Source organism: Lontra canadensis, unplaced genomic scaffold (genome assembly GCF_010015895.1).
Source record: "Lontra canadensis isolate GAN:19392208 unplaced genomic scaffold, GSC_riverotter_1.0 scaffold62, whole genome shotgun sequence".
In the NCBI taxonomy this organism is placed as follows: domain Eukaryota; kingdom Metazoa; phylum Chordata; class Mammalia; order Carnivora; family Mustelidae; genus Lontra; species Lontra canadensis.
Genome location: NW_022631056.1, coordinates 6,779,335 through 6,806,988, shown reverse-complemented (window position 1 = coordinate 6,806,988; position 27,654 = coordinate 6,779,335). Strand labels below are relative to the sequence as shown.

The window sequence follows — 27,654 nt, the reverse complement described above, 5'->3', positions numbered from 1 at the left end:
TTTCCAGAATGGGGTCTGTTACCCCAGGGCCACACAGCTAGCAAATCTCTCTGGAACTCATGCCTCTAATTCTCTTCCTCAATCCTATAAAGCTTTGAAAGATATTGATTCTGCAAATGTAAAAAATTAACTTATCAAAAATAGCACACATAAAATGGGAACTGGCCAAAGAAACCCTAAGAATATTGTTTTAACTGGAAGTTGTGCCATTAAGTTCTACAACTTACTGTATTCCTGTTATAGCTCTTTGCAATATATTTATCATTGTGTGGGAACAGTTTAATCTACTCCACACAGAGAGCAGTAGGAGCTCTCAGTGGCCTCAAAGTATGATGGCCCTTGCCACAAACAACTAATCTAAATTTCTTGCAAGTGGCAGGTCTAACTTTTTTTTTTTTTTCTAAAAGGAAATAACCCTTCTCTAAAAGTCAAATTTGTTTTTAAAGCTGCGGTGTCTTTAACCACTTCTTTTTCCAGTTTTTCAGTTGACACCTTGTCATGACTTACGGTGGGTTGCATCAATCACTCTGGGTTCTTGCAGAAAATATTTTGTGGGGATGACTATCACATGCAAGAAGCTAAGTGCCCTTTGTGGGTGACTGCACAGGTACCTCTGATTTCTTGCCAAATCATTCAAAATGCCGCAAATCCATTAAATCTCTCCACAGGGAGGAAAAAATTCCCGCATCCTAGAGAGAGAATTTATGAGTTCCTTTCAATCACCACAAATGAAATCCACCCTTAATATTCATTAGAGATTTTATGGTGGCAATATGCATTATCTATTCGTATGCCCCCCCGAAAGGCCAATTTCCCTTGAAACCTTGCATGGCTCCAAGCCACTCTTTGTAGAAACAATGGCCTATGTCCAAGTGGAATGAGGGGAAGCAGATGGATGACATGTCCTTATCCATTGGTAATGATTCCATTAAGTCACCGTGGTGGCTCTGAGCTTCTGAGTTTTAAAAATTAAAGGATTTGGAATGTACAGTCATGTCACTCTGTCGCATCTCTGCTGTCGTCTGTGGCAAACTTTTCAGTTTGCATCACAAAAGATGACTTTCAAAAGGGACATTTCTTTCGTTTGGAGAATGGTGTACATTGGGTACATACGTCTATGAGCCCGAGAGCTTTTCATTGATCTCTTCTTTCCACTGCCACAGTTCACATCACCATCATCTTGCCCCTACTTCCGCCCCAGTCTAGTCTCATCACTATGGAGAAGGATCTTTTCAAAATATAAGCTTCGGCACACATCTCCCACCTTCAACAAAGAAGGACCAAACAAACAACAAAAACAAGCCTTTGGCTTAAAACACTTCTTGTAGTGCTTCCCGCTGCTTTGGGGGCACAGGAGACAAAACTTAGGGTAAGCAATTAAGCCATAGTGATTTGACTCCTTCCTCAGACTTACCTTGTACCACATCTCCATGCTCTCCCCCAGCTCTCCTCATCCATGTCACAACCTCGCTAACTTTGGCTAATTAACTCCCACTGTTTTCATCAAATTTCGGTCCAATCATCACTACCCCTGTAAGTTTTTCCCAACTCCTTGACGAAAGCAAATCTGTTTATCATAGGCCTTCACCGATCCATGGAGCTCTCACAGCCCTTGCCCAAGTTTTCACTTCATGTTTGTCTGATTATTTCTATGGTTTGTCTCTCATTGGACTCATGAGATTCATAGTACCTGCTTCCACCCAACATTTTATCCTCCTTAATGTAAATATTCCAAAACAAATTGTTTAGGGAATGAATAAACAAGTTCTTGAACTTAATCCATTTTGTGCCCTGGCTAAAAATCCCTTTCTATGAATGAAATGTAGGCTTCAGTTCCGGTTGGGCTTAAGGTAGGCTGCAATAAGGCCGTATTTCTAACCCAACCATTTATCAGTACAGTTGTATTTAATAGCTAGGAACCAAGATGCAGAAGGATCTTATTCATTCATATGGGTTTTTTGAGTGAATTCAACCAGTTGCTTTTACAACTTCCTAGAAAGGAGAGGGAGCATGAATTTCTTTTCCTTTGCTTTTCATTCTCTCCTTAAAAAGGTGAATTATGCCTGAGAGTGATATCCTGACTCTGAAATAAAATATCATGAAATGCATATGTGATATGGCTATGATAAATATATGAAAGGGGACTTTAAAAGCTAAAATAATTTTATGTAAGTAACATGCTGTTAATAATGGTGATAATTTGGGAAGTCAGAAATGGGCAATGGTAAGCACAGCACATACATCCCCAGGCCCACCTTCTTTTTCTTTTTTTTCTTTTTTTTTTAAAGTTTTATTTATTTATTTGAGAGAGAGAGAGAATGGGTGAGGGAAGGCAGAGGGACAAGCAGATCCCCTGCTGATTGAGGAGCCCAAGGACCCTGAGATCATGATCTAAGCTGAAGTCAGATGCTTAACTGACTGAGCCATCCAGGCACCCCCACACCTTTTTGTCTGCATGGTGGAGGTCACTAGGGCAGCCCTGGGAAGCTAAAAGTAGAGTTTCATCCTACCCATATTGTGTACATTTGAACTAGGCATTTCTGGCTTTCTTATCTCCAGGGACAAAATTGGGCAAATGATTTAAAAAAATCCTAAAAATCAGTGAAAGCTAGTAATATACATTTAATACATTATCTCTTATGATATCACAGAGAATTATTGATGGTGGGACTCTATACCAAGTTTGTGTCTTAGCCATCTTTGTGGCCCCACAGCCCAGGCAATACCTGATACCATGGACATTACACTGTATTCACTGAGCAAAGGATAAATAATTATAAACACATAATTGTACATTATAATTAAATAGTAGTATTTGTCACTAAAAGTAGTAGCTCTTCTTAAGTTCCAACTGGGTATCTGGTACAACGAAACACTTTACATCCAATTCTCACAAGAACTCCCCAAAGAAATCTTCATTCTGTTTATTTAATAGATAAGAAACCAAAACTCAGAGAAATCAAGGGGTTTAGTCACATGGTAAGCAGTGCGGCTACAAGTCAAAACCAGGCTTATTTGGCTCCAGCACACATAGAATTCCTTCCCTGTACTGTTTCTTTCTTTTGTTTTTGTATCTTTCTGCTGAAAATCAAAAAACAAAACTTAAAGACAACTTACTGATAAGGAAAGTCTGGACTAAGAGTTAGAAGGTTGATGTTCCGTATCTGCCATCACCTAATGTGGGACCTCAGGTAACTCACATAACCCTTCTTGTGCCTCAATTACTCCACGTGTAAGATGACAGTAATGCTTTGCCTAATTCACAGAGCTAGTATAAAGTAAAATATGAGAAAAGTTATATTGTACCTTGAAGGCAGGGACTCTATTTATTAAGCTATTAAGCCCCTACCTTGAGTTGACTCTTTCACATGGATCATTTCATTTTATACTGCAAGGTAGGAACTAGTGTCTTCATTTTCACAAATGAGAAAAGCATAGGTAAGTGATCAGCCTAGTCTCAGACCTTACAAAGCCATGATCTTTGCAGGAAAACTTTGGACTCTTACAGATAATAGCTTAAAAATACAGCTCTGCCACCTGCTATTACATTGCAGGAATTATTTAACCTCTTTGAGCTTCAGGTTTTTAATCATAAAAATGGGAGCAATAATACCACCTTAATGAATCATGACAGAAAGCACACATACATAAAAGCACCTGAAACATGGCCAAGTGCTAAGTCAATGGAAACCATGATCATCATTATGTGGACGTGCCTGCCTGGTCAGAACAAGATCTCAACGGCATGAACCACTCAAGGTGGCACCTAGGGCATGTGTGTGTATGTGGTAAGTGGTGGTGACAAAAGAGGACATCTCATTCCAACCCAGCACTCCTTTACCCTGCATAGCCCCTGTTGTTCTTCTTTCTTCTTTTAAAGATTTTATTTATTTATTTGAGAGAGAGAGAGTGAGTGACAGAGAGTGCACAAGTCACTGGGGGAGGGAGAGGGGGAGAGGCAGAGGGAGAAGCAGACTCCCCACTGAACAGTGAGCCTGATGCGAGGCTCCATCCTAAGGTCCTGAGATCATGACCTGAGCTGAAGGCTGACGCTTAACTGACTGAGCCACCCAGCCGCCACAGCGCCTGCCCTTCTGCTCCCCTCTTTACAGTCTTACTTCAACTTCTCCCACCCATTTTTCAAAGCAAAATTCAGTCCTCTGAAATGACGTTGAAAATGTTCTTTGTGGATGACAGAAGCCTTCTTAGCTTCTGAGAATGGAAATGTAGACATTTGGGTTCATGAAGAAATTTGCATGGCCAGGAGAACTTGGCTGAGTCTCAAGTGAAGTTTACATTCACATACATAGTTGCTGGTTCAGAACATGAGGGAGAGAGAGAGAGGAAGTAGCTGGGACAGAGGAAGTATGGTTAGGGAAAAGAAAACAAACCCAAACCTAAAATAGCTTAGGGGAAAAAAAAAATGATAGAAATAAGGTCACCAGTGGTCATCTGAAGAGTGAAAAAAGAGCTGGTTTGACACAGCTGAGAGAAAATCTGTATGCATTGATTTTTTTTTGTACATAGAATTCATCACCCTCAGTGTGTCCGCATAGCCCCAAACATTGAACATAAAAATTAAAATAAGATCTTAAAAATAATAGATAGCTCTCCTTCATTCTCAAGATGAGGAGGCAGAAGACCCTGGAGATTAAGCAACCTGACCCACAGTGATTCTAGTAAGTGAGAGTTGAACTCCCATGTGATGCTCCTGGCTTCAGCCTGTGCTCCTCTGATGTCTAACATGGCCTCCAACATACCACACTACACACTCAAGTATGACTTTTGTCTTTAGTTTGCTTAGCAAAAATTCAAATTCTGAGCTTGTTTCTCTGCCACAAAAGAAAATTTACCGACACTTGGAGTGTTTTCTGAGGCTCATTATATACGGTGTTTTAATATTCAGCTTCTCTACTTCCAAAGGTTGATATTCCGCTTTAGTGATTTCTTTATTTTTGAACCAAGCAAGAGGTAGGTCCTAATGAAGAAGGAGATTTGGGTGTCCCATGGTCAATGAGCATAACTGGATCCCCATCGGACTGATGTTTTTTGTCCTCTCATTTGAGGAGCCAGTGAAAAAAATTTCAGCTTTCTTGTGGAAACCAAAATGTAGTTATAACTGATTATCATGGATCCTATTTCATTATCAAAAGAACAATTCTAAATGACAAATATTTCATGATGACACTAGAAAGGTCTTATTTTCAGAAGCGCCAATTCAACTTTCCCCCTAATCTGATGCATTTCAGTAAGCAAGCACAGGGTTACAATACAAAACAAAACCAAGGGAAAAGTTGGGTAAAACCCTAGGGCAACTCATGAAGGAGAAGGATTCTTCGTTTCTCTAACAGCTTTAGAAGCAGATCACAGATCTGCTATTCTCACTGAAAGGCATGCGGTTAGTGTAACTGGGAAAAGCTACCCACGAATCAAATGATCAGACTGATTTTCGTTCTTCATTATTCTGCCTCAAAAGTCTAACTGAATAATATCTCTAGTTATCCTGGACTTGGAGAATAATACTTCACACTTTCGGAGAAATTACATTTTCTCATTTTATATTTATTCTTGTTATATACAATTTTATTAGAAATGATATTTAATAATTTTATGTACATTGACAACTTACTTTCCTCAAACTCAACCTAAAGAATTTCCATTAATTTGATACCTTGTACCTTTACAATCTCCCGTAATTTGTTTCTTCTATAAGCTCTTTTTTTAAAATTTTTAATTTTTTAAATTTCTTTTCAGTGTACCAGAGTTCATTGTTTATGCACCACACCCAGTACTCCATGCAATACGTGCCCTCCTTAATACCCACCACCCGGCTCACCCAACCTCCCATCCCCCGCCCCTCCAATACTCTCAGATTGTTTTTCAGAGTCCATAGTCTCTCATGGTTCATCTCCCCCTCCAATTTCCCCCAACTCACTTCTCTTCTCCATCTCCCCATGTCCTCCGTGGTTTCACTTATTTGTGGAGCATAAGAAATATAAGCTCTTTTTTTTTTTTAATGTAAAATGTATGTCTTGCAAGATCTTCTCCAGGATCATTTTATGTATGTAAGTATTGCAGTGTGTTTGCTATCCTAGTGAATTTTTATACCAAGGATTGTGATTATTTGTTCTCTTCCTTTTTGACTTGCCTCTTAACCCATAAGCTCTCATTATAAATATGAAACCATGGACTGGCCATCCCCCACATACACACTTCTAAGCTTGTACACTCATATACAAAGTGGCTCAGGAGGCACTTAACGTGAATTTGCTCAGGAGTGAATGAGTGAATGAATGAAGGAATGAAGGAATCAATAAGCCGTTGCAACATCTCCTATTTTTCAAACACTTCTCTTGGGTGAATGTTAATTCGCCTTCCACCAAACATTATCCTGGCTGCAGTTAAAATTCTGTCATGTAAAATATTCATAATTCATTATTCGTTCTTGTTCATTGAAGCTTTTAAAATTATTTTTAGAATCCCAATTCTCAAGTTCATCAGTTTCAGTGCGGCGTGTAGTAAGTATAGCTATCTTTTGGTATTTTTGTATCACATTTTTCTATTTTTCCTTTTGATTTCCTCAGTCTCGATTATCATTTACTCTGCCTTCCTTTTCACGGGTTGTCCAAATCTATTCATTGAATCCATGTTCACTTTCCATACTACCATAATTCCAGTGTCAGCAGATAAAAGTTTTAAGCTGTTCTAACAAATGGGTTTTGCTTTCACAGTTGAACACAAGGGCATGCAACAATGAGAAATTATGCATGGATGGTTCAGAGACTGCCTCCCTCTGGGTGGATTTGTGAGCAGTCTTCTTAGAATGTCTTATTCCGTGGGACCACAGAGGCTCTTTGGTAGGAGTCTGACATCACTAATGTACAAAGAAAATGGTAGAATCCATGAAATTAACATGTCTTTTCTTTCTGAACCCTGTGTTTTCTTATTGTCTTTTTACTGGTGCTCTCAATCGTCATTCTATTTCACATACATTTTTTTTCTTCAAAGTGTACATCATGGATTCTTACTTCTCCATCTACACTTTTAAACTTCCATACTATTCATCAAATAGGCAGAGAAGAAAGGAGGGACTAAATGAGGCAAATCATTGTGTTTGGTACCACCTTGCTGACAGCAGAGTGTGTCCGTGAAAGAGACTTGTGGGGATCTAGTTAAGAGGGCAGATTAGGTGAATGAATTTGCATTTGACCCTGTCGGTGTTGGGGAGATATTTAAAGGTTTGTGAGGGGAGCAGTAACATCAGATTTGAGCTTTGGAATCATTAATCAGGTAGATTAGTCAAGTAAATTAATCTGGTAATGACACGTCATGCTGATTGAAGGAAACACACCAGGGTCAGATAGACTGGAAGAGATTGCCAAGGTGGAGAATAGAGAAGGTAGAAGAGGCCCACAAACAGCTTATCCTGCTTTGGTCACTTCTTTCCCACAGATCAGTAGTTTTCTTGGTCAGTGTAAAAACTCTTATACAATTCAGCGATGGGTCTAGGGGTCCTAGGAGCATTTTCCCATGTCAATAATTAGTTTCCCCTATTCTCCATTTGAATTGAAATGTTAACTGTAGAGGCATCTGGGTGGTTCAGTGGGTTAAGCCTCTGCCTACAGCACAAGTCATGATCACAGGGTCCTGGGATCGAGCCCCGCATCAGGCTCTCTGCTCAACAGGGAGCCCGCTTCCCTCTCTCTCTCTGCCTGCCTCTCTGCCTACTTACAATCTCTGTCTGTCAAATAAACAAATAAAATCTTCAAAAAAAAAAAAAAAAGGTTAACTGTAAAATATTTTGTTCCTTTATTTCTTGGTAAGCTTTAGCCTACATCCTGTTCCTCTCACTGAAACAAATAGTTCCCTGTAGAAATGTTCCATTATCCATGCTTTCTCTTCTGGCATAGTTGTGACAAGTTCACGTACTACTCCAGCAAGACCTTAGTACTCCACTCCTCTCATCCTCTTCTTGTGTACTTTAAGATGCTTTAAGTAGAGCTCTGTTAATTTTCTCACCTTGAGATTCTGTATATAATCCTTGCTTTTCTTTGATTTTTATCCAATTCTCATTATTACTTTTCTATTCACACTGTATTTGAATTATCCTGCACTTGGGTCTCTCTGTTCTGTTATTTCAGGCCTTTGTCTTCCCTTCTTCCTGAAAGAGCTTTTGCTATTATCACTTCTTAAGTGTATCACACTATTTTTTATAAAATATTTTAGACATACACAGGGAAAAAAATGTATATTTGCTCCCCCTTTTCATGTCAAGATTACTTCCATTTCTTTATATTACAAAAAATAAGATTCTATTAAAGGACGGTCTCTTCTCCTTCGCAGCATACCCATTTTGTTCTTTCTTGCCCTTCTTCCCAACCAAGTTTCTTCGGACTCACTTTCCTCTTTTGTTAAGATGTTTCAAGTTCTTAGCACGCAGAGCTTCATCATAAGTACCCTTCAATCACTCTCCTCCTAAACTGATTGTAAACACTCGGCTTCACATATTATTTTTGGTTACCTCCACTATTACCTTTCCTAAATGTATCTGAAATCCCCTCTCCACACCACTCATCTCAGATATGGAAAAAAACCCTGCATCCTTAAGTAGTTTTTCCTTTCACACTTCTCTCGTGGAGTATATACTTTCACAAATCGGGCCTTTACCTTTCTCAGTTTATATCAGTTCCATCATCACTTATCTTTCCCCACACTCCAGAACCCACAGACCTTGCAAACAACTAAACTGCACATTAAATATCTGTGTGCGTCTCATTGTCCTCCTGTTGACTTCTGTGAAAAGCCCTCCACAAATAATATATTCCCCTGTCTGATTTCAGTTTGTTTATGGTATCTCCACTGAATAAAATGATGCTTCTTTCCAAGTCCAGCATAAGCCTCTTGATTCCTCGGTTTTTGTATGAATATCATCTATTGTCACCTGAGTCCTGGCACTATTTTCTTTCACCTTCCCAACAGCCCCACATGGTAGATTCTGGTAACCTTGATTTACAAATGGGTGTTTTCAGTACACAAAGAGTCACTCAGAAGAGAGGGGATGAGCAGGGTCTGATAGTAACGTCCAGAACTGGAATTAGTGAGTTAAAAAAGGTGAGGAGTTTGCCTAAGCTCCCTGTGCTGGTAAGGTCAGAATTGGTTGGTATTAAACCCAGTTCTATCAGAACCAGCTTTGAGAGTATGAGCCTGAGTGGGATTAACAGGGAGTCAGACTAGGGTGAATAAGAACTTTCTGGAAGACAAGTCAGTTGCAGGCCACCTGAAAGCTCTGCTTTGGTAACAGGATCAAAGGCACTGGAATCTACTATTGCTTAAATTTCTGAAGTCAAGGAGAAACTAGTGTCTTTGTGGATTGGTTTCATTTTCCCTGACATGTGGGGTTTTGGCTCAGCTCCAGCATATCTGCATATGTTGGTACATTAAGAAAAAAAATCTGGTCACACTTTTACCCTTTAAAATTGCAAAAATGTCACCTCTGACTACCTGTCATGTATGGTAAGTAACACTCATTTCAGAAGCACAACTTTTCCCTCAACACCATTTGCCTTCTGTACCTTCTATAGAATGAAAGTTAAAGTATAACCCAAATAATAACCCTGCAATTACTACAGAAAAAAGTACCAGCTATGCTAAAATGAAACTGGGTATTTTTCACTTGGTATTATTATAGAATATATGTGTAGAATATAAAAATAATAATTTGCACTCATCCAACTTCTTTCATTCTGTGTCTCAAATCCCTGAGTATAAGTGGTTTCATTACATTTACCAAACCAATTTAACTCTAGCATGTTCTTGAACTCTCGCTCCAAATCCATTGAGGTTTTCCTGTCACAAATGCTGAGCATTATCATCTGAAATTCTGAGTATTCTGCAGATACCTCTGACCTTCTGCAGATAAAACTCATTTACTTAATCATTTAGTTATGTACTAAAATCAACAAAACCACCACCAAAAGAAAAGAAAAACATTACTATGTATATATAATTAAATCTAGACACACATTTACAGATACACATACACAATAACGGAGTTTATGTATAATTGGATTGAAATGAAAACAGAAAAATGGGAACAAATACGTAGATCTATGGAAACAAAATCCATTGGTTTCTCAAACTCCATTTATTTAGTCAGCAGATGCCGCTCAAATATTAATCTAGGACCCGTCACATTCTAGGGACCATGGAGGATACAAAGATAAATTACTTATAGAAAATAAACAAATGCTGAAGTCATTCTACCATAAGGTAGAGTATGGTAAGTTACGTGAAGATGAGGGCAGCGTATGTATTGTTTGGCTCTGTATCCCCGGTGCTAATATTGCAAACTGGCGTACAATGATGCCAATATGTATTCGATAAATATGTAATGGAAGAATAATGCCCTTACATTCTCTAGAAGCTCAAAGGAAGGTGCAATTACTTCTATCTGCCATGACCCAGAAAGTCTTCCTAAAGGACAACAAAGTAATCCCAGTCTTAAGGGATAGGGTAATGGTTAAAAGTGAGAATAACATGCTAGGCAGAGGCCAATACATAAACACAAAGACAGAGAGGCAGGAGAGTACAAGACAGTCACTAGGAATAAGCAAATCATTCAGTTCGGCAGTCCTGCCCAGGAAATCCACAAGGAGTTATAGACAACACTGAACGGTTAGATTGAAGTCAGACTGCTAAAACCCAGAACTGCCAAGTTAAGAACTCCAGATTTCCTCTTGAAAGAAGCTCTAAATATGTGAATTTAGATACTGATACAACAGCTTTGCTACTTGCCAACTAGTCATTATTCTTGACCCTGACGCTGAAGCTGTCAAGGGGAGTCTTCAGAAGTAGTTCTGAATTATATTACCAGGTGCTCTCTAAGAAAGTCCTCCAGGAAGAAGTCAGCAAAGCCCAGTGGCCCCAAAAGAGAAGATGAAGACGAAGGAAGTGGCACAGACGTTCCTAAAAATAACTAATGTTGGACAGTTTTATCAGTTCCAAGTCTGCTACTAGACACCTGTAATATTTAATGTGGTACTTTGAACACAGATGACTTTAGCTCTAGTCTGCAAAGACCTAACTTAATATACAAGTCTTGAAAGGTGAAAAGGACTCCAAGCCTCTTCAGAGAGCTCTAATGCACCATGAAATATAGCCTCTGTCTAGTGCGAGATGGATTCTCAGAGCAAAATGGCGTAGAGTAGGGATCCTGGAAACACAAAGTTGTTCCATGCAGTCACTACAAGCACAAATGACCATGAACTGTAGAGAAATAAAGGTACAAAATACACGCCTTAAGTAACTTACAATCGAGGTGTGAAAAAAAAGTACTCTTAAGTCCTAGGATATTTGTGTTACCTAGTTTTGGTTTCTCAACTACCTCATGAATTTAATATTACTCTTTCCATTTTACAATTGAGAAAATTAGGGTAAAAGTTTTTAATTAATTTGGCCAAGCCAAACAAGTAGCAGAGCTTGAATCCAAACCCAATTTTTTGTAACTCCAGAGTCTATACTCTTTCTCTTGAGTCATATGGCTTTAGGGCCTAGTTTAGTATATGGGAAACACTATAATATATTAGCTAAAAGCAGGATCCTTAGCGTATGACTGTCTAGATTCTAGATCTTGGCTCCACTTTTTGTTAGCTCTGTGACGTTGTACCTGTTGCTAACTTTTTTGTTCCTCATTTTTCTCAACTGTAAAACGGGGGAATCGGTATTAGAATAACATCCCTACCTTACAGGGTTGTTTTGAAATTTAAATAAAATGATAAAGTGCTTTGAGGAATGGCAGGCCCATAGAAAATTCTCATTTAAGTTAGCTATTATTGGTCAGTGAGACTGTGACCACAGCAATGATTTACACAATTCAATCCACATCTTGATTTGAATGAACAGCCAAAGTCTTCCTTCAACTAAAAAAAAAAAATTCTCTAAAAAATACCGTGCAGTAGATTATTTGAACACAAGGTACACACACACACACACACATACACACACATAGACACACATGTAACGTGATAGCAAAAGTCACGAGAGCTGCATTGTTTTTTGGAAAGACAACTCGAGTTCTAGTAACTTTCCTGACACTGATAAATTTGACTGATTAGCATTTTCGTTATCTGTTTCTTTCCTGCTGGTAAAAACATCCAGATGAGGCGATACATTTCTTTTGTTTACAAACTTACCCAAGAGTGTGGGAGATCCATATCTGTATAAGAAGACTTCAGTTGTGGGTGGTGAGGGCAGCGGAAACAGTTGTTCCTGGGTCCAATTTGGGCAATTGGGAAATCAACACATGTCCAGAGAGGGTTTTCTGGAAAAGGCTTCCAGCTGTTCCACATCTGAACTTCACCTTCGTTGGGGGATAACATTTCTGCTGAATTGCATCCAGTTGAAGTGCTGGATCTAGCCCGTGATGCAGAAATAGAATCCCATCCAATCTCCATTTCTTCCTTTCCTCTTGTGCTAACATTACTAATTTTCTTTTCTGGGGATCTGGCTAATTTCATACAGAAAATCAATGTTTCATCTTCATCTTCTGAATGACAAAGAAAAATAAGAATCTTCTGAATGACAAAGAAAAATAATAATTTTGCACAGGTAGAAATTATGACTATTATATTTCCTTTTATATAGTAGAAATGAACACCACAGGATAAAACAGGAAATCATTTAATTTCACAAAATAATTTACAATTGCAATTCTTTTTTTTTAATAAAATTTTTTAAAGATTTTATTTATTTATTTGACACAGAGAGAGATCGCAAGTAGGCAGAGAAGCAGGCAGAGAGAGAGGGGGAAGCAGGCTCCCTGCTGAGCAGAGAGCCCGATGTGGGGCTTAATCCCAGGACTCTGAGATCATGACCTGAGCTGAAGGCAGAGGCTTAACCCACAGAGCCACCCAGGCACCTCTACAATTGCAGTTCTTTAAAGAGTAATCTTTTGTATAGTAAATGATTTGTTTTGTAAAGACAGATTTACCTCAAATATTTTGAAGCTGTATATAATGATTAAATTCAGTTGGACTACAATGACTGAAAGTCACATGCAAATAGTATACTGAAAAATATTTAAGAAAAATTACAAATTAAAAAAATCCCTATATATATTAACATAATATGGTGTGCTTATATTCTTACATATTTTTTAATTTTTTGAGGTAATGTGTATAGAGAACAGCATAAGGAAGTAAATGAAATATTCTCCTTTCATAAGAAAATGAAATCTCAGTGGACATGGGATGAAATCCTACTGGCATTCTAATTTTTTTCTAATATCAATCTATAAAGAGATTTATGCATACAGTGTTTGTCACAGTGAAATAATTTGGAAAAGGAAGAGCAGGACTGAGAAATCACTAAAAAGAAGGTGTATCTTAAATACTATAAAGTTGATTAGGGAGACCTATATTTACATGTGGTGAAGGGTCTGATGAAATTTCTAGTAATATATAAAACAGTTACAGAAAATAGAAATATGCATTACCCATAGTAAATTGTACCATATCATTTAATCTCTTTCAATTCAAATGTTTAACTGGTATAAACCAAAGATTATGGTCAATTACATATAATTGTAAATAAATAAATGAATATCTATGGGGTAAATACCCAGTAGTGCAATGGCAGGGTCATAGGAAAGCTCTATTTTTAATTTTTTGAGGAATCTTCACACTGTTCTCCAAAGTGGCTGCACCAACTTGCATTCCCACCAACAGTGGAAGAGAGTTCCCCTTTCTCCACATCCTCTCCAACACTTGTTGTTTACTGCCTTGTTAATTTTTGCCATTCTAACTGGTGTAAGGTGGTATCTCAATGTGGTTTTAATTTGAATTTCCCTGATGGAGCCATCAGAAAGGGACTGGAGGAGATTATGCTGAGTAAAATAAGTCAAGCAGAGAGAGTCAATTACATGGTTTCACTTATTTGTGGAACATAAGGAATAACACAGAGGACATTAGGAGAAGGAAAGGAAAAGTGAATTGGGGGAAATCGGAGGGGGAGACAAACCATGGGAGACTGTGGACTCTGAGAAACAAACTGATGGTTTTGGAAGGGAGGGGTCTAGTGGGATGAGTGAGCCTGGTGGTAGGTATTAAGGAGGGCACATATTTCATGGAGCACTGAGTGTCACACGTAAACAATGAATCATGGAACACTACATCAAAAACTAATGATAGGGCACCTGGGTGACTCAGTGGGTTAAAGCCTCTGCCTTCAGCTCAGGTCATGGTCTCAGGGTCCTGGGATTGAGCCCGACATTGGGCTCTCTGCTCAGCAGGGAGCCTGCTTCCCTCCACCCCTGCCTACTTGTGATTTCTCTGTCAAATAAATAAATAAATAAGTCTTTAAAAAACCAACCAAACAAAAACAAACTAATGATGTATTGTATGATGACTAACATAACATAATAAAAAAAATAAATAAATGAACATCTGAGTTGTATGGCATGCCATTTTGCCACACTCAAGTCAAAATTGAAAGATACCATTTCCTTTGGCCAAAGAATGGGGACAGTGGACGGTGCTGACCCTTACTATCTCTTTCTCCCACTCTGTCCCGGAGTCTGGTCTTGAAGGGAAGGAGATACGAGGTATATAAAGGAAAATTCAGGAGTAGGGTAAGGATATCTGTTTCGCAAATAAATTGGTAATTTAAAAACCCTCAACTTTTAATGATTATTTTACGGCCTTATCAAAATGGCCTTCATTTCCTATACGCTACCCCAGTTCTTTCTCGAAGAATGTTTAGCAGCATGCTGACTGCTTACTTACGGAGATTTACGAAGGCAGGTTTCATCTCCTTCAGACTGGGGGCCCTGGCTTTCTTGGCCCAGACTAGTTTCTGTAGTCTCTTTAACGTCCCTGTTGATTCCGCTAGGTCACCTCCTGATTTTACGGCCTAGCACAAACACAGCTCAAGGTAAGGGCAAATTCTTCTTCACAAAAGATTAAATATAAAATGTGTCAAGATCATAAATGTGGGAAAATTCATAATGTGACCTTGAAACTTGTAGCCTGGGACAAATTTTAAGCAATAATTTGAAAGCAGACCATTTTTTGGTCTCAAACTTGTAAAATATATTACAACTGACCAGTTATACTAAAGCAGGGTGTTGCTTTACCCTTTTTTTTTTAACTTCAACATGCTGCAAAATGGATTGAATCTGGAGCCATCTAAAAATGAGTCGCCCGTGCTCAATGTGAAATAGTGGAAAGGAACAAGGTCTTTGCAGGGTAACAAAGAAGGAACGAGAGGTTTAAAGTTGCTTCTTGACAGTGTGGGAACAGACTGATGGAGGCACGCACAAAAAAGCAAAAGTCAGAGTTTTTTGTTTTTCCTTGTGGAAATTTCTGATAAAACAGCATTTTATTTCAAGTACGAAATGTTTTCAAATAAAATCCTTTTCTTTATCTAGCCTTTTGCATTTTAGAAGATAGACACTGAGTAAAACAAACAAACAAACAAACAAACAAACAAACAAAAACAGCCAGGGCATTCTATATTATGCTTTAGTACCTAAGTGTCACTGGTTTATTATAGCAAAAAGAATGGATAGAAGAATTAATACTGCTTAATGCCTCAGATTTCTCTGAAAGATACGGAAACACTTCCCACTAGCTTAAGTTGGCAAATTTGTATTTATACTGTTTTTACTTACTCTATTTAGGATAGCTTACTCTTAACAATTTCAAAATATTGTGGAAATTAATACTTTGTTAAATTGAATACTAATTGGTAAAATAGTTGTATCCTGTGCTGTTAACTATATACGAGGTAATACATAGAGGAATACTTTTCATCCAGAAATCTCTGGGCGCCGACGTATTTCTTCCTGTGGTTTTGCCTCATTCTTTCCATTGAAGAGCTGAGAAATGACATCTGAATAAATACCGCAATTTTCAAAAGGTGAATGACCTGCTCCCTCATTACTGTTTGAATGAGATACAGTGATAATAGTGCTCTCCAATCCTTTGAGAGAAACTAAGCCCAAAGAAATGTTTGCGAGAGAGGATCTCGGGCACACAAACATTTCCAATCATTATTTTCAGCACTTATTCTTGGTCTTGAAGAATGACTTTGAGCAACCAGTATAAACTTGATGTTCTGTCTCTGCATAATAGCACCTAACTAGGAAATGTGACGTTTTGTCAGAGCAAGCCAGACCTGTTTGCATTAAACAAATGGGAAAATATTGAAATCATTTTAATCTTCCATGGAGGCTTGTGATGAGATTTCCTTAGATATGCAAAAATCTTCCCTCTCTTTCCAAAGGTCATGCTCAGCTCCACACAATTTCTATGGCTATTTGTTTTTGTATTATTTTCTTCTGTATTCCTTTTCAGTATTTTCTGACTTACTTGGCTTCCCAGGCGCTGTAACTCATGACGAGTCATTTTCTCATCTTGAGGCCCTTCCAGAAATAATAAGCTGACACTGCACAACCATTGAGCACGGTAATTTTCTTTGTTGTACTTCTTTCATATGGCAACCTCCTCCTATCACAGCTGATGCTTAATTGTTCGGCTGAAACACTGGCATCAGAAATTGCCTTCTCCTTCCCCCTTCTTTGTGAAAATGACTTTCACTTGATACGGGGAAAGGTGTTACAGACCAGGATAACTGAATTTCATATTAATGGTTTGCCCCTAGGAGGAATGAAAGCATTTGTATAATGTCTAAATTCATATAAGTGAGAGCTCATGGCCCAGAGGTGTTAAAACAAACTGACCTCTCATTATTTTGTTCAAACTGTGTTATAGTCTTTTCAAAGCAGAGTCTTGTTAACTCTTGTATCTTTAATCACTCACAGATCTTTGAGTTAATAGAGATCAATCTATTGCATTTTATTCACTTTTGAATCCCATATATCTAGGATAGTACCTGGCTTGGTAAGTCTTTGCTGAATGTACACTCTTGAGTTCATACATATGTTTTATCCACCAAATGGCTTATCCATAGTAAATGTTTTACACTAGACTATTTTCTTTTTTTTTCTTTTATTATTATTTTAAAAGATATTCTTCCATAGTAAGTATTTTATACTAGACTATTTTCTTTTATCATTATTTTAAAAGATAATATTTATTTATTTGATAGAGATAGCAAGAGAGGGAACACAAGCATGGGGGAGTTAGAGAGGGAGAAGCAGGCTCCCCACTGAGCGGGGAGCCCAATGTGGGTCTGGATCTCAGGACCCTGGGATCATGAGCTGAGCCGAAGGTGGATGCTTAACCAACTGAGCCACCCGGGCGCCCTAGGCGGACTACATTCTAATAGCAAAGTATTTCCAAAAAACCTTCTCTTGCTATTAAGGTAGTACATACCTGAGGGATGAAAGAGTAAATATTATAATAAGAGACAATAGAATCATTAAGATGATCTAATTAAAAAGGAACCCTTTAAAAAATAAAAATAAATCCTTTAGAATATTTTCAAAATTATAATGTTATTCACCAGAGTCTTCTAATCTGTTACCTGTGTATTTGTGCTGAATTTGATTAAAACTTATAATAATGTACTTTTTAATTTCTAGATGTTTTCTAAGAAGGCTGACTCATAAATTGAACTCACCATTCAACCAATCAACAAACTTTTATTGAACACCCCACTGTATTCCAGGCACTATCACAACTTTTTCTTTCTTTCTTTTTTTAACTATCACACATTCTGAGGGTATGGCATTGAACAAGTAAAATGAGACCCCTGCTTTCATACGGTCTACATTCCAGAGGGAAGTAGCATACCATCAACATATAATCACATACAGAAGCAAGAAAATTTGACATCTGCTACTCTAACAATTAGCAGCATGACTGAGTGTGGATGGGGGAAGTTACTAATTTACACTGGGTGGGGAGGGGTGGTTTCACTAAGGATACAGAAGCCCAGGCCTGAATTATAAGGAACCGGATGTGAAGATTTGGTGTTTGCTTTGAATTCAGTGCATGGTCAGAGAGGCCATTTCCGGCCCTAAGATCTGAACGACAGAGAAGGGTCAGCTCATCGAAAAGGAGGGGGGAGAGAACTCCTGTGAGGCTCTGTCTTGTGCAGAGGTTCTAAAGCTGAAGGTCCTGGAAGAGTTCTCAGCATTGGCCCAAGGAAGAGAACAGAGGGAAGAACGTGGAAAATCAGCCAGAGACCTGAAGAGGGGCCTCCAAGGAGGCTTTTGTAGAACAGGTTGAGGAACATGTATTTGTTCTAATCAGGGGAGTGACACACTTGGTTTCCATTTTATTCTTCTTGCCTTTTTATTGAATTTTGATCATCTTACTTTTTAAAGGACTTTTCCCCCCAAACATTCAAATATGCTCTGATCTTATCTATCTTTAATTCACCATATTTTATTTACCATTCTTTCTGCTCCCTTTCCCAGGCATACTTCTCGGAAAAGTTTACTGTGTGTGCTTCCCTTAATTCCTCTAATTCTCATCCTTTCAACTCCGTTCACACACCTGTCAATCAGCTTTTGCTTCTACTATTCCATTCAGATTGCTTTTGTTTTCCAATGAACCATTTTCAAACTCCATTACTGCTTGATATGCAGCAAGATTGACCATGATGGTCTGCAGGAAGCACTTTATTTTCTTGGCTTCTCTGGTTTTCCTTTCACCCTTTCCGGCCATTCTTTCTCTAACTCTTATATGCTGATAACTCCTTTTCTCTCAAGACCAAATGCTTCAATTCCTTTATAACTAACTCTGGGCCCTCATCTAATATTACCATCATTCTTTTCTCACCCACACATACGCATACTCGCGCACGCGCGCGCGCGCACACACACACACACACACACTCCATTTAATGCCACTTACATGCTGATGGATGCCCAATTTATTTCTCCAAGGTTTTCATCAGAGCTTCAGACTCAAATATGCAACTGTCTACCTAAAACGACTTCTGGGCACTATCAAGACTGACCTCTACACCCCCAAACATGATTCTCTTCTGGACTTCTTCCACTCGGTAAATGCCATCTTCATCTACCCTCATGCACGTTCTATAAATCAGATTATCACCTTTGCCACATACCTCTCCATTACTAAATTTGGTCTAGTCCCATTACTGAGTTTGGTCTGTCCTCCAGAATATATCTTAAACCTGTTTCTTTTTCACCATTTCCCTTATTACCACCCTAGTTTAATCTTCTCTCATTGAAACTACTGCCAAATCTCTAAATGGTTTTCTTTTTACTTTTGCCTTTCTTCGGCTGATTCACAATATATGCTAGAGTTCTCTTTGAAAGATGTAAATCTGATGATATTACTATCTTGCTTAAATTACTGCAAAATTTCCCAGTGTTCTTTAAATAAAATCCCAAATACTTGATGGAGTCTATAACACCTGTGTCTCTAGACTCTCTTCATACTCACAAGGTGATGACTTTTAGATTACCAATCTCCAGAGCACTTTTTTTCTTCAGTGTTTTTATGTGTGCTGCTCTCTCTGCCTGGAATGCTTATTCTCATTCTCCTAAACTGGTTAATTCTTACTCACCCCTGGGGCTTCATCCTAAATGTCATTTTTTCGGAGAGCTCTTTCCTGACTCCCAAGTCCAAATTAGGTTCCCATTTTTTTACCTTCTTGGCTTTCACCACAACTTCAGATTTATATTTTTGTGTCATTGGTTAAACATCTTCCTTCCCCATAGACTCTAAACTGAAGGAAGGCAGAAACCATAACCTTCTATATAGGTACAATGCAGTATCCTTAGTACCTATAATATTCTTGACAGTTGGTACTCTATATTAATTAGAAGTAATGATACAAAATGTATTAGACGTAATGACACAAAATGATTAGTTAGAAGTAATGATACAAAATGAATGAATGAATAAATGAGGACTTGATCTGGTAATGATGAGAAAAACAGAATTAGGGATTGAGAATGTGAGGAGATAAAATTATTGTGTTGAGTTTACTTAAAATTTCTTGCCAATAAAATGACAATTATATATGAATATAAATTAAATATTTTTCATATGTATATTTTACTACGTATATACTATCTTTCATATATAATGTGTCCATATCTTTTAGTTCATTTCACTCACATTCCTTAAATAATGTAAAAATTTTGTTAGAAGTGTTAAATTAAATATACCTCACTTTCTGACACTTTGCTTGACTATTAGGATGATAGAATAATTTTTGGAAAATAGCCTCAATGAATTATTGAACTGGAATAGTCCTACAACCATATTTTATGAGCTGGGATGAAACTTATTGGACATCTAGTCTACCAGCCTATTTAAAAAATGAGAAAAACCAGAGAAGCTAAGTGGCTTACCCAGAGAAAGATAATTCATTAATAATAGAGCTAGGATGAGAATCAAGTATTCTGACTTTTAATCCAATGTCCTTTCTCACAAGATTTTTAGAAGCTAGCATAATTGCTAGTTATCTAGGAATGACAGCCAAATTAAGACCAATCAAATCCAGGGTTTTGATTTATATATTAAATATGCTTTTCCAATAGAGGATGAGTATCAGATAAACATTCATATTTATAGGTCTATTCTCTTTCATATATATATGAAACATGTATATATATATGTATATATATATACATATATATATATCTCCTCTTTCATATATATATGAATATAAAAAGATATTTATCTTTTATTTTTATTTATATATTATTTACTCGTATACATATGTAAATACATGAATATATACACCTCATTGACACACATACATCTTCTTTCCCATATATATTTCACTATTTGGGAATTTAATTTTTTTCCAATGGTATCCCTTCCTTTCATTTCACACAGGAGAAACTTAGTCTTATGGAAACTAACTAAATCCAGGTCACCTAACTGTCTGAATTGTGTACTCTTCATCCCACTAATGAAAAGGAAGTTGGAAAGTAACATGATAGAATTTGCATGAAGTATAATCATTTCCCTTTGTTCTTTTTCTGTTCTTCTCAATTAGAAAACTGTTCTTTTCTTGTGATCTCTTAAACAAGTATTCAAATAGAAAAAGCCCGTTCACTTGATGTCTGTTTCACATAGTTTCTTCAACAGGAGATACAGAGATGTTTTCAAATTAATATCTTGGTTTATTTTAAAGAAAGCCTATAATGAACTCCCTGAAATGAAACCTCAGATAGTTTCATGTGTTTTGCATTGACAGTTTTTCTGAGCTTCCAACTCTTCTGACTCTTCACTTAATTACTAAAGATTTACCAATTTTAGGCTTTAGAAATAATTTTTTTAATGCTCACAATACACTATTAAGTGAAAAATCAGTATGTAAATCTGTATAAAAAGTACAAACACCACTCTAAGTGGCTTTTTTCCTCTCTTTAAATACTCTTCAATGAACATATATTATTCCTATAATTAGAAGAAATTCTATAATTTAAAAATATGTTTAGAATACAGGTTTTTATAATCAAATCCATTTCTTCCAAGCAGAACATAAGTACCCAGCTTTTCTACCATGAATTTTTCCCAGCCACTTGAAAAGAAAGATACCTAGGGACTGGATAAAAATGAGGAAATTTATTTTCATGGTAAAAACAAAATAATTAGCTTTAAATGCTGAGATTATTAAAACCCCAAAACTGTATATCCATTCTCTTCTGTATAAAAGGGACTACTCTTTATGACTTAAAACATACTCTAAAAAGATAATCTGTAAGGTCACAATGATCAGTTAACATTGTAGTAACTCAATGGACAGTAATAAAACCAAAAGAATTATGAACTAGAACCAATCAATGCAACCTATGAAAACAAGTCTCATTTCAGAGAATTATTTTAATGCTTTCTTGGAAATAAAACTAACTAAAAAGACAATTTGAAAAGAATTCATTTATATAAATGAATTGATTAAAAAAATAACTGGTGGAAAAATTGCCATGTTGATGCTAGGTATTCTTATATCATTATAATTATAAAATTTATTATTTTTTCAATAATAGAAATTAAAATTAAACAAACACTGGACCAATACTTAAAATAAGGTTAAGCATAATTTAAAGAAGGCCACTGAGCAGGCAATGGAATGAATGAAATGAAATAGAATATATTCTCCTAGAAGACTTATAAAATATTTATTTATTCATTCAACACACATTTACAGAGCACTTGATCTGTGTGAGATAGAAAGGAGAATAAGATATTTTGTCTACTTTGTGATGTTCATTGCTTAGTATAATTGATTAAAAATCAAACTTAACAGTAGTCTGTTCCTGTGCCTGCTCTCTCCACTAAAAGGATGAGTTTGGGGGGCTCCAGAGTGATTTTTACACATCTCAAACCTGGTCTTTAATATGGTCAATAAATATATCTGAAATGAACAGTTGGTTAAAAATACACCTGGAGGGGGGCACACAGGTGGCTCAGTCAGTTAAGTGTCTGCCTTCGGCTCCGGTTATGATCTCAGGATTCTGGATTCCATCTGTAATTTAGGAGTCTGCTTCTCCCTCTTCCTCTGCCCCTCCCCACTCCTGCTCTCTTACTCACTCTCTCTCTCAAATAAATAAAATCTTTTTTTTTTTTTAAGATTTTATTTATTTATTTGACAGGAAGAGACACAGCGAGAGAAGGAATACAAGCAGGGGGAGTGGGAGAGGGAGAAGCAGGCTTCCCTCCAAGCAGGGAGCCTGAAGCAGGGCTTCAGGACCTGAGCTGAAGGCAGACACTTAACAACTGAGTCACCCACGTGCCCCAATAAATAAAATCTTTAAAAAAAAAAAAAAAAAACATCTGGAGGAAAAGGTTAATGTGTGTCATGTGAGAAGTACAAATAAAATGTGATGGTTATTCACAGGAGAGAAGATTGCATAAGGTAATGTGGGGAAGGGAAAAGCACTTGGCTAGAGGATTAAGATGCATTTGAACAGTGTAATTTAGCATGTCTAACAAAGCCCTTTATGTAACAGTCTTATCCCACTATATAAATACAAATCACCTACTCAAGTTCTAATACAGGTTTCTGGCTCCTTCTGCTTCCTCTCAAGTAGATTTTCGTGTTCACAATTCTGTCTTGGAATAATGCATCACATAGACTCTATTTTCCATGGCACCAGGAAGTTACAACTCCATGGTCATCTTTCCCCTACTTTGGTATGGGAGGAGCCAAGACTGCTATTTGCTCATTTACCCATATGTTGGGGTCACTCTTCTAGGAGACACTGCAAAGTCAGCTGGGAGCTGCCTGGATTACACAAGTCAGAGACTACTTCCCGTGTAATATCCTCTGCTCTCAAATTTGGAAGAAGTTTCTAGAACTGTTCGTAAGACTGCTTCTCTTTTTGGGTACATCCTCTAGCTGACCCCAAAAATGTGCACAGTAGGAAATCTGAGTGCCAGCATACAAATTAATTAATCTTTACTAAGCGTCCACTAGAGTCCTAGCATACAACGAGCTATGGGTGTAGGAAATTACATAGAAAAAAAAGAATACAAACATTGTATATAGAAGCTATAGTTTAATCTATACAATAAGTGAACAAACAATGATCCAGAACCAGCCCTGGTCTGCAGATGCATGGCTGCCTTACTGGGATGCTCTGCTTTGTGACTAGCCATGTGAACTTGAGCGAGCCACTGCACACCTCCGGGCTTCAATAAAATTAGAAGCCTGATCACAGGAATTCTTTGTTTGTCTAACAAGTTTAGGGACATTACACTAGATAATGGTGTCATTTTTGTTATTTACACCCGACTCTTGGACCTCAGAAGAATATCAAGGGAAAAGTAAGAATGAGCTACTAATAACCACATATTATTAGAGTTCCAACAAGTTTCTGTGCTCATCTAGCCCAATACCTTACTTTCAAAAGGAAGTGGTAGCTCTGGGTCTCTTGATCTGGTTCCTTGATTCTGTTTCTAAGTAAGTTATTTCTTAGTCCTTCCAAATGCATAGCTTTACTTTCACCTGGGAAGTCCTTTTTGTATTTATCAAGATTTAGTTTTTTTTTTCCTTATAGCTCTTTGATATTTAACTAGTTATTAAAAACTTAGAAGGCATGGGACCACAAAGGGCAGAGTACAGTAGTTTTTCAGGAAACAGAAGTCATATTTAAATAGTACCTTTTCTTCACCTCTTCCTACCCAGAATAGCTATCATCCCTTAGGCAAAAAACTACTGTTGAGAAGAAAACTATTACAGAAACTTAGATGTTAACATGTTAATTATCTTTGGGAAGAGAGACCTGTGAATGGAGATACCTGGAAACGATCATATTTGCACCTATATAATGAAACAAGATTTACTGAAGGTAGTTATTTGCCACAAAATCTGCAAGTATTTATATTACATTTTAGGAAATAATAATCAAATAAATCAGTATAATTTAGTTAGCCGTGGTTTCAAAAGCAAGTCTGGAAAAATAATTGTAAAGAGGGCTTACAGTTGGTTCAGGTCCATAATACTACAAGATGGGTTGATGTCTATGAGTGTCCTGGAAATTTTCCATACCTTCTAAAACCTGTCCTTTCCCTGAACTTCTGTTTACCAATGGCCCAACAAGGAAAGGAGGATGGTTAAGGTAATCTGAGGATTTCAATATGGTAAGAGAAAGTCGATATACTTTTTAACACTATAAAATTTTCCTTATCTCATGAGAAATTGCTAAATTTGGGGGAATATTTTCACATTAAAAACTCATTCTTCTTTAGAGGTACTGCTTTATGCTTAAGTCAGAAAGCTTCTCGATAAGTATGAATCTTTTATGTTCTCTAAAAATATTTCCATGTGGCAAATACAATAAAGAACTATAGAAAATAATGCTCACTGTACCAGAATTATTGGAAAACAGAAAAAAACAGTTAAATAGTATTATTTGGGGAGAAGTTTCCTTCCATTTCATAGGCAGCAGGTTTTACATGTCTTTGGTAGTGAGATGGACTCCAGTATTAGAAGTTTACCCTCTTGGTCACCTGGGTGGCTCAGTGGGTTAAAGCCTCTGCCTTCAGCTCAGGTCATGATCCCAGGGTCCTGGGATCGAGCCCACATCGGGCTGTCTGCTCAGCGGGGAGCCTGCTTCCCCCTCTCTCTCTGCCTGCCTCTCTGCCTACTTGTGATCTCTCTCTGTCAAATAAATAAAATAAAATCTTAAAAAAAAAAGTTTACCATCTTTAGCATTAGAAAAAGAAAAGGACAAGATTAATGTTAACATTCTTTTAAAAAATAATAATAATAAAATAAAAATAAAACCACACAGATGCCAAAATAATGGAGAAAGGATCCTTTTCTCTCAATTTTAATAATCATCAAGTTAACAAAGCACAGTGATTACCATTTCACCAAATACATACATATAAAGATGAATATCTGTGTGTAGGTATATATATATATATATATATATATATATATACACACACACACACACACACACACACACACACACACACATATACCCACACATTAAATATATAGTGGATTCACTCCCCATTCTTCACTTACTATAGTCCCAACACATGATCCAAAAATCCACAAACTCAGAAGTTGGTAGAAAGAGAGTTAGGATCAAGAAAATGGTTTATGAAGCCGTCTATACCTTATTTCCTTTCTTCCCTTCACTATCAGGTACGTAATAGGCATCGTTTTTGAAACTCTGATAGAGTTTAAACTCAAACCAAATATATATTTGGAGTTAGGTAATATCTGGAATCATAGCATAGGATATGTTTTATTATGTTTAGTACTGGTCAATGCAAGATCCTTACTGTCTACATCTACTTGAAAAATCCATGTACCTGGTATTAAGCAAAGGGCATTGGATGGAGTTTACAACGGAACAGAAGGGAACTTTGAACTTGATTCTGAGGGTGAGGCCTACAGTGGGATTTCATGGAGTTTAGGGAGAGGACACAAGTGCTCAGTGCTCCTCTTCTGGGGGTAACATACATATGCTGTTTCATTTACTGTTTCTAACAATCATAAGAAATTTTCCTCATCACCATTTTACACATAAGGAATCTGAGACACAGAGAATTTAAACGAGTTCAAAGTCAAAAGTTATCACTCCTATAAAGGTGAAGCAAGTTTGGTTACTATAAAGGCCAAAGCTAAGCGGAAGTCCCACAAATTCTAGCCAAGGACCAGGAGGCAAAAAGTGGAAATCAACATAACAGCTGAAGCGACGGAAGCCAGTACTGAGTGACGGGATTTTACTTTGCCATTGGGTGTAGGATGTGGATTTGTGAGGGAGGAGGCCCCCATTTTCAGGTTTGTGTTAAATTTTAAAGATGTCAACTAGTACTTGGTACTTGGCACAGTATAAGTCCCCAGAATGTTTTTTCAAGCCATTTTTTGAATTGTATAATTCTTTTAAACATGAGAATAATGCTAAGGGATACCCCAATAATTCCTTTCAACTTTTTAAAATGATCATTATGGGATAATACCCATATATATAAAATAAGAACTTGGCTAAGGAATATAGTTCATTCACAAAATTCATTTATTAGAACCAGGCATTTCTTTTTCTGTGTATAAACTAAAGATGAAATGGGGACTAGTTAACCTCCTTTCCTTGCTTTAAAAGGTGATGGATGGATAGATGGATAGATGGATACGTAGGTAGGTAGGTAGATAGATAGACAGACAGACAGACACAGCGAGCATGACTTTGGATACTAAAGTAAAAAAATCTATTCTGATTTTAATTTCATTTCACCAGAGCCCAAGATGTGGATTTCATATTAACATTCCATGTTCCTTTAAAACCAACTAAAGCCACTCCGTAAAATTTTCTATTAAAAAAGAGGTTATGTTTTTCTTCTAGCTGACAAATAGAGCTCTACATTCTTTCTACCTGCAAAATGAGTTATAATATTGCTCTTGGGATATAGGAAAGCTCCTCCATCTATAATGTCACATTATTATTGGGTGGCTTGGGTGGTTTTAAAATATGTTTATAAGTTGTTTTATACTGCTCTCTTCAAAAGGTGGGTCATAATGCCCCTCTCCCTAGTATTAGCTGGATTTAATAACTTGTCTATAACAAATAGAAAAGGGAGAAGTGATGGCATATGACTTTGGAGACCAAGTTTTAAAAGGCATCCTGGTCTCCTTCTTACTCTGTGCCTTGGGTTACACATTCTGGGGGAAGCCAAATGCTTCTGATATACTCAAGCAGCCACATGCAAAGGCCAACAAGATGAGGTACTGATTCCCTCAAATGGCCTCCAGCAAGCAGCAGAAAGCCCTGCCTAGCGCAGGGAGAGGGACTTTGAAAACAGATAACTAATCCAGTAGCAAAGTTATACAGTGGATAAGAAAGTACTTGAAAATAAGAATGATGCACAACACAATTTGTTCATTTTTATATTCCATCATACATAAAAACTAACAATTTTTTGGTTGACACTTTCAAGTAGTAGGTAAACAATCTGTCGTTTTGGCCTGTTTTTTCCTGCCTTACCGTTTGTTCACAACTTTGATTAGAACCACCCCCGATTTGTCTGATGAAACCTAACAGGGGATCTGTCTCTTCTGGATCACACCATAACCTTAAGTATTTTCCCGGTCACCTTGTGTCAAGCCACCTCAGTTAAGCTTACCAAAAAGCAGTCCCACTTTGATCCAATCTAGGTATCTTTTCCAACAATGCTGTGCTGAATTGGATACAGTTTAAAGTCTCTACGTTGCCAATGGGCTGTATGTAGCCAAGAGTTGTTT

At 37.3% G+C, this 27,654-nt stretch overlaps 1 protein-coding gene across 1 annotated transcript in view; it reads right to left on the bottom strand.

Annotated features, from left to right (window-relative positions):
- Positions 1 to 629: 629 nt before the first annotated feature.
- LOC116879629 (putative uncharacterized protein ENSP00000383407) overlaps positions 630 to 27,654 on the bottom strand; it is a 74,857-nt gene continuing 47,832 nt past the window's right edge. Inside the window, exons 7-9 of the mRNA XM_032877987.1 lie at positions 14,781 to 14,907; positions 12,192 to 12,544; positions 630 to 689 (exon numbers count right to left, since the gene is read on the bottom strand). Coding sequence (XP_032733878.1) covers positions 630 to 689; positions 12,192 to 12,544; positions 14,781 to 14,907 — 540 coding nt within the window. The remainder of the gene's footprint in view (positions 690 to 12,191; positions 12,545 to 14,780; positions 14,908 to 27,654) is intronic.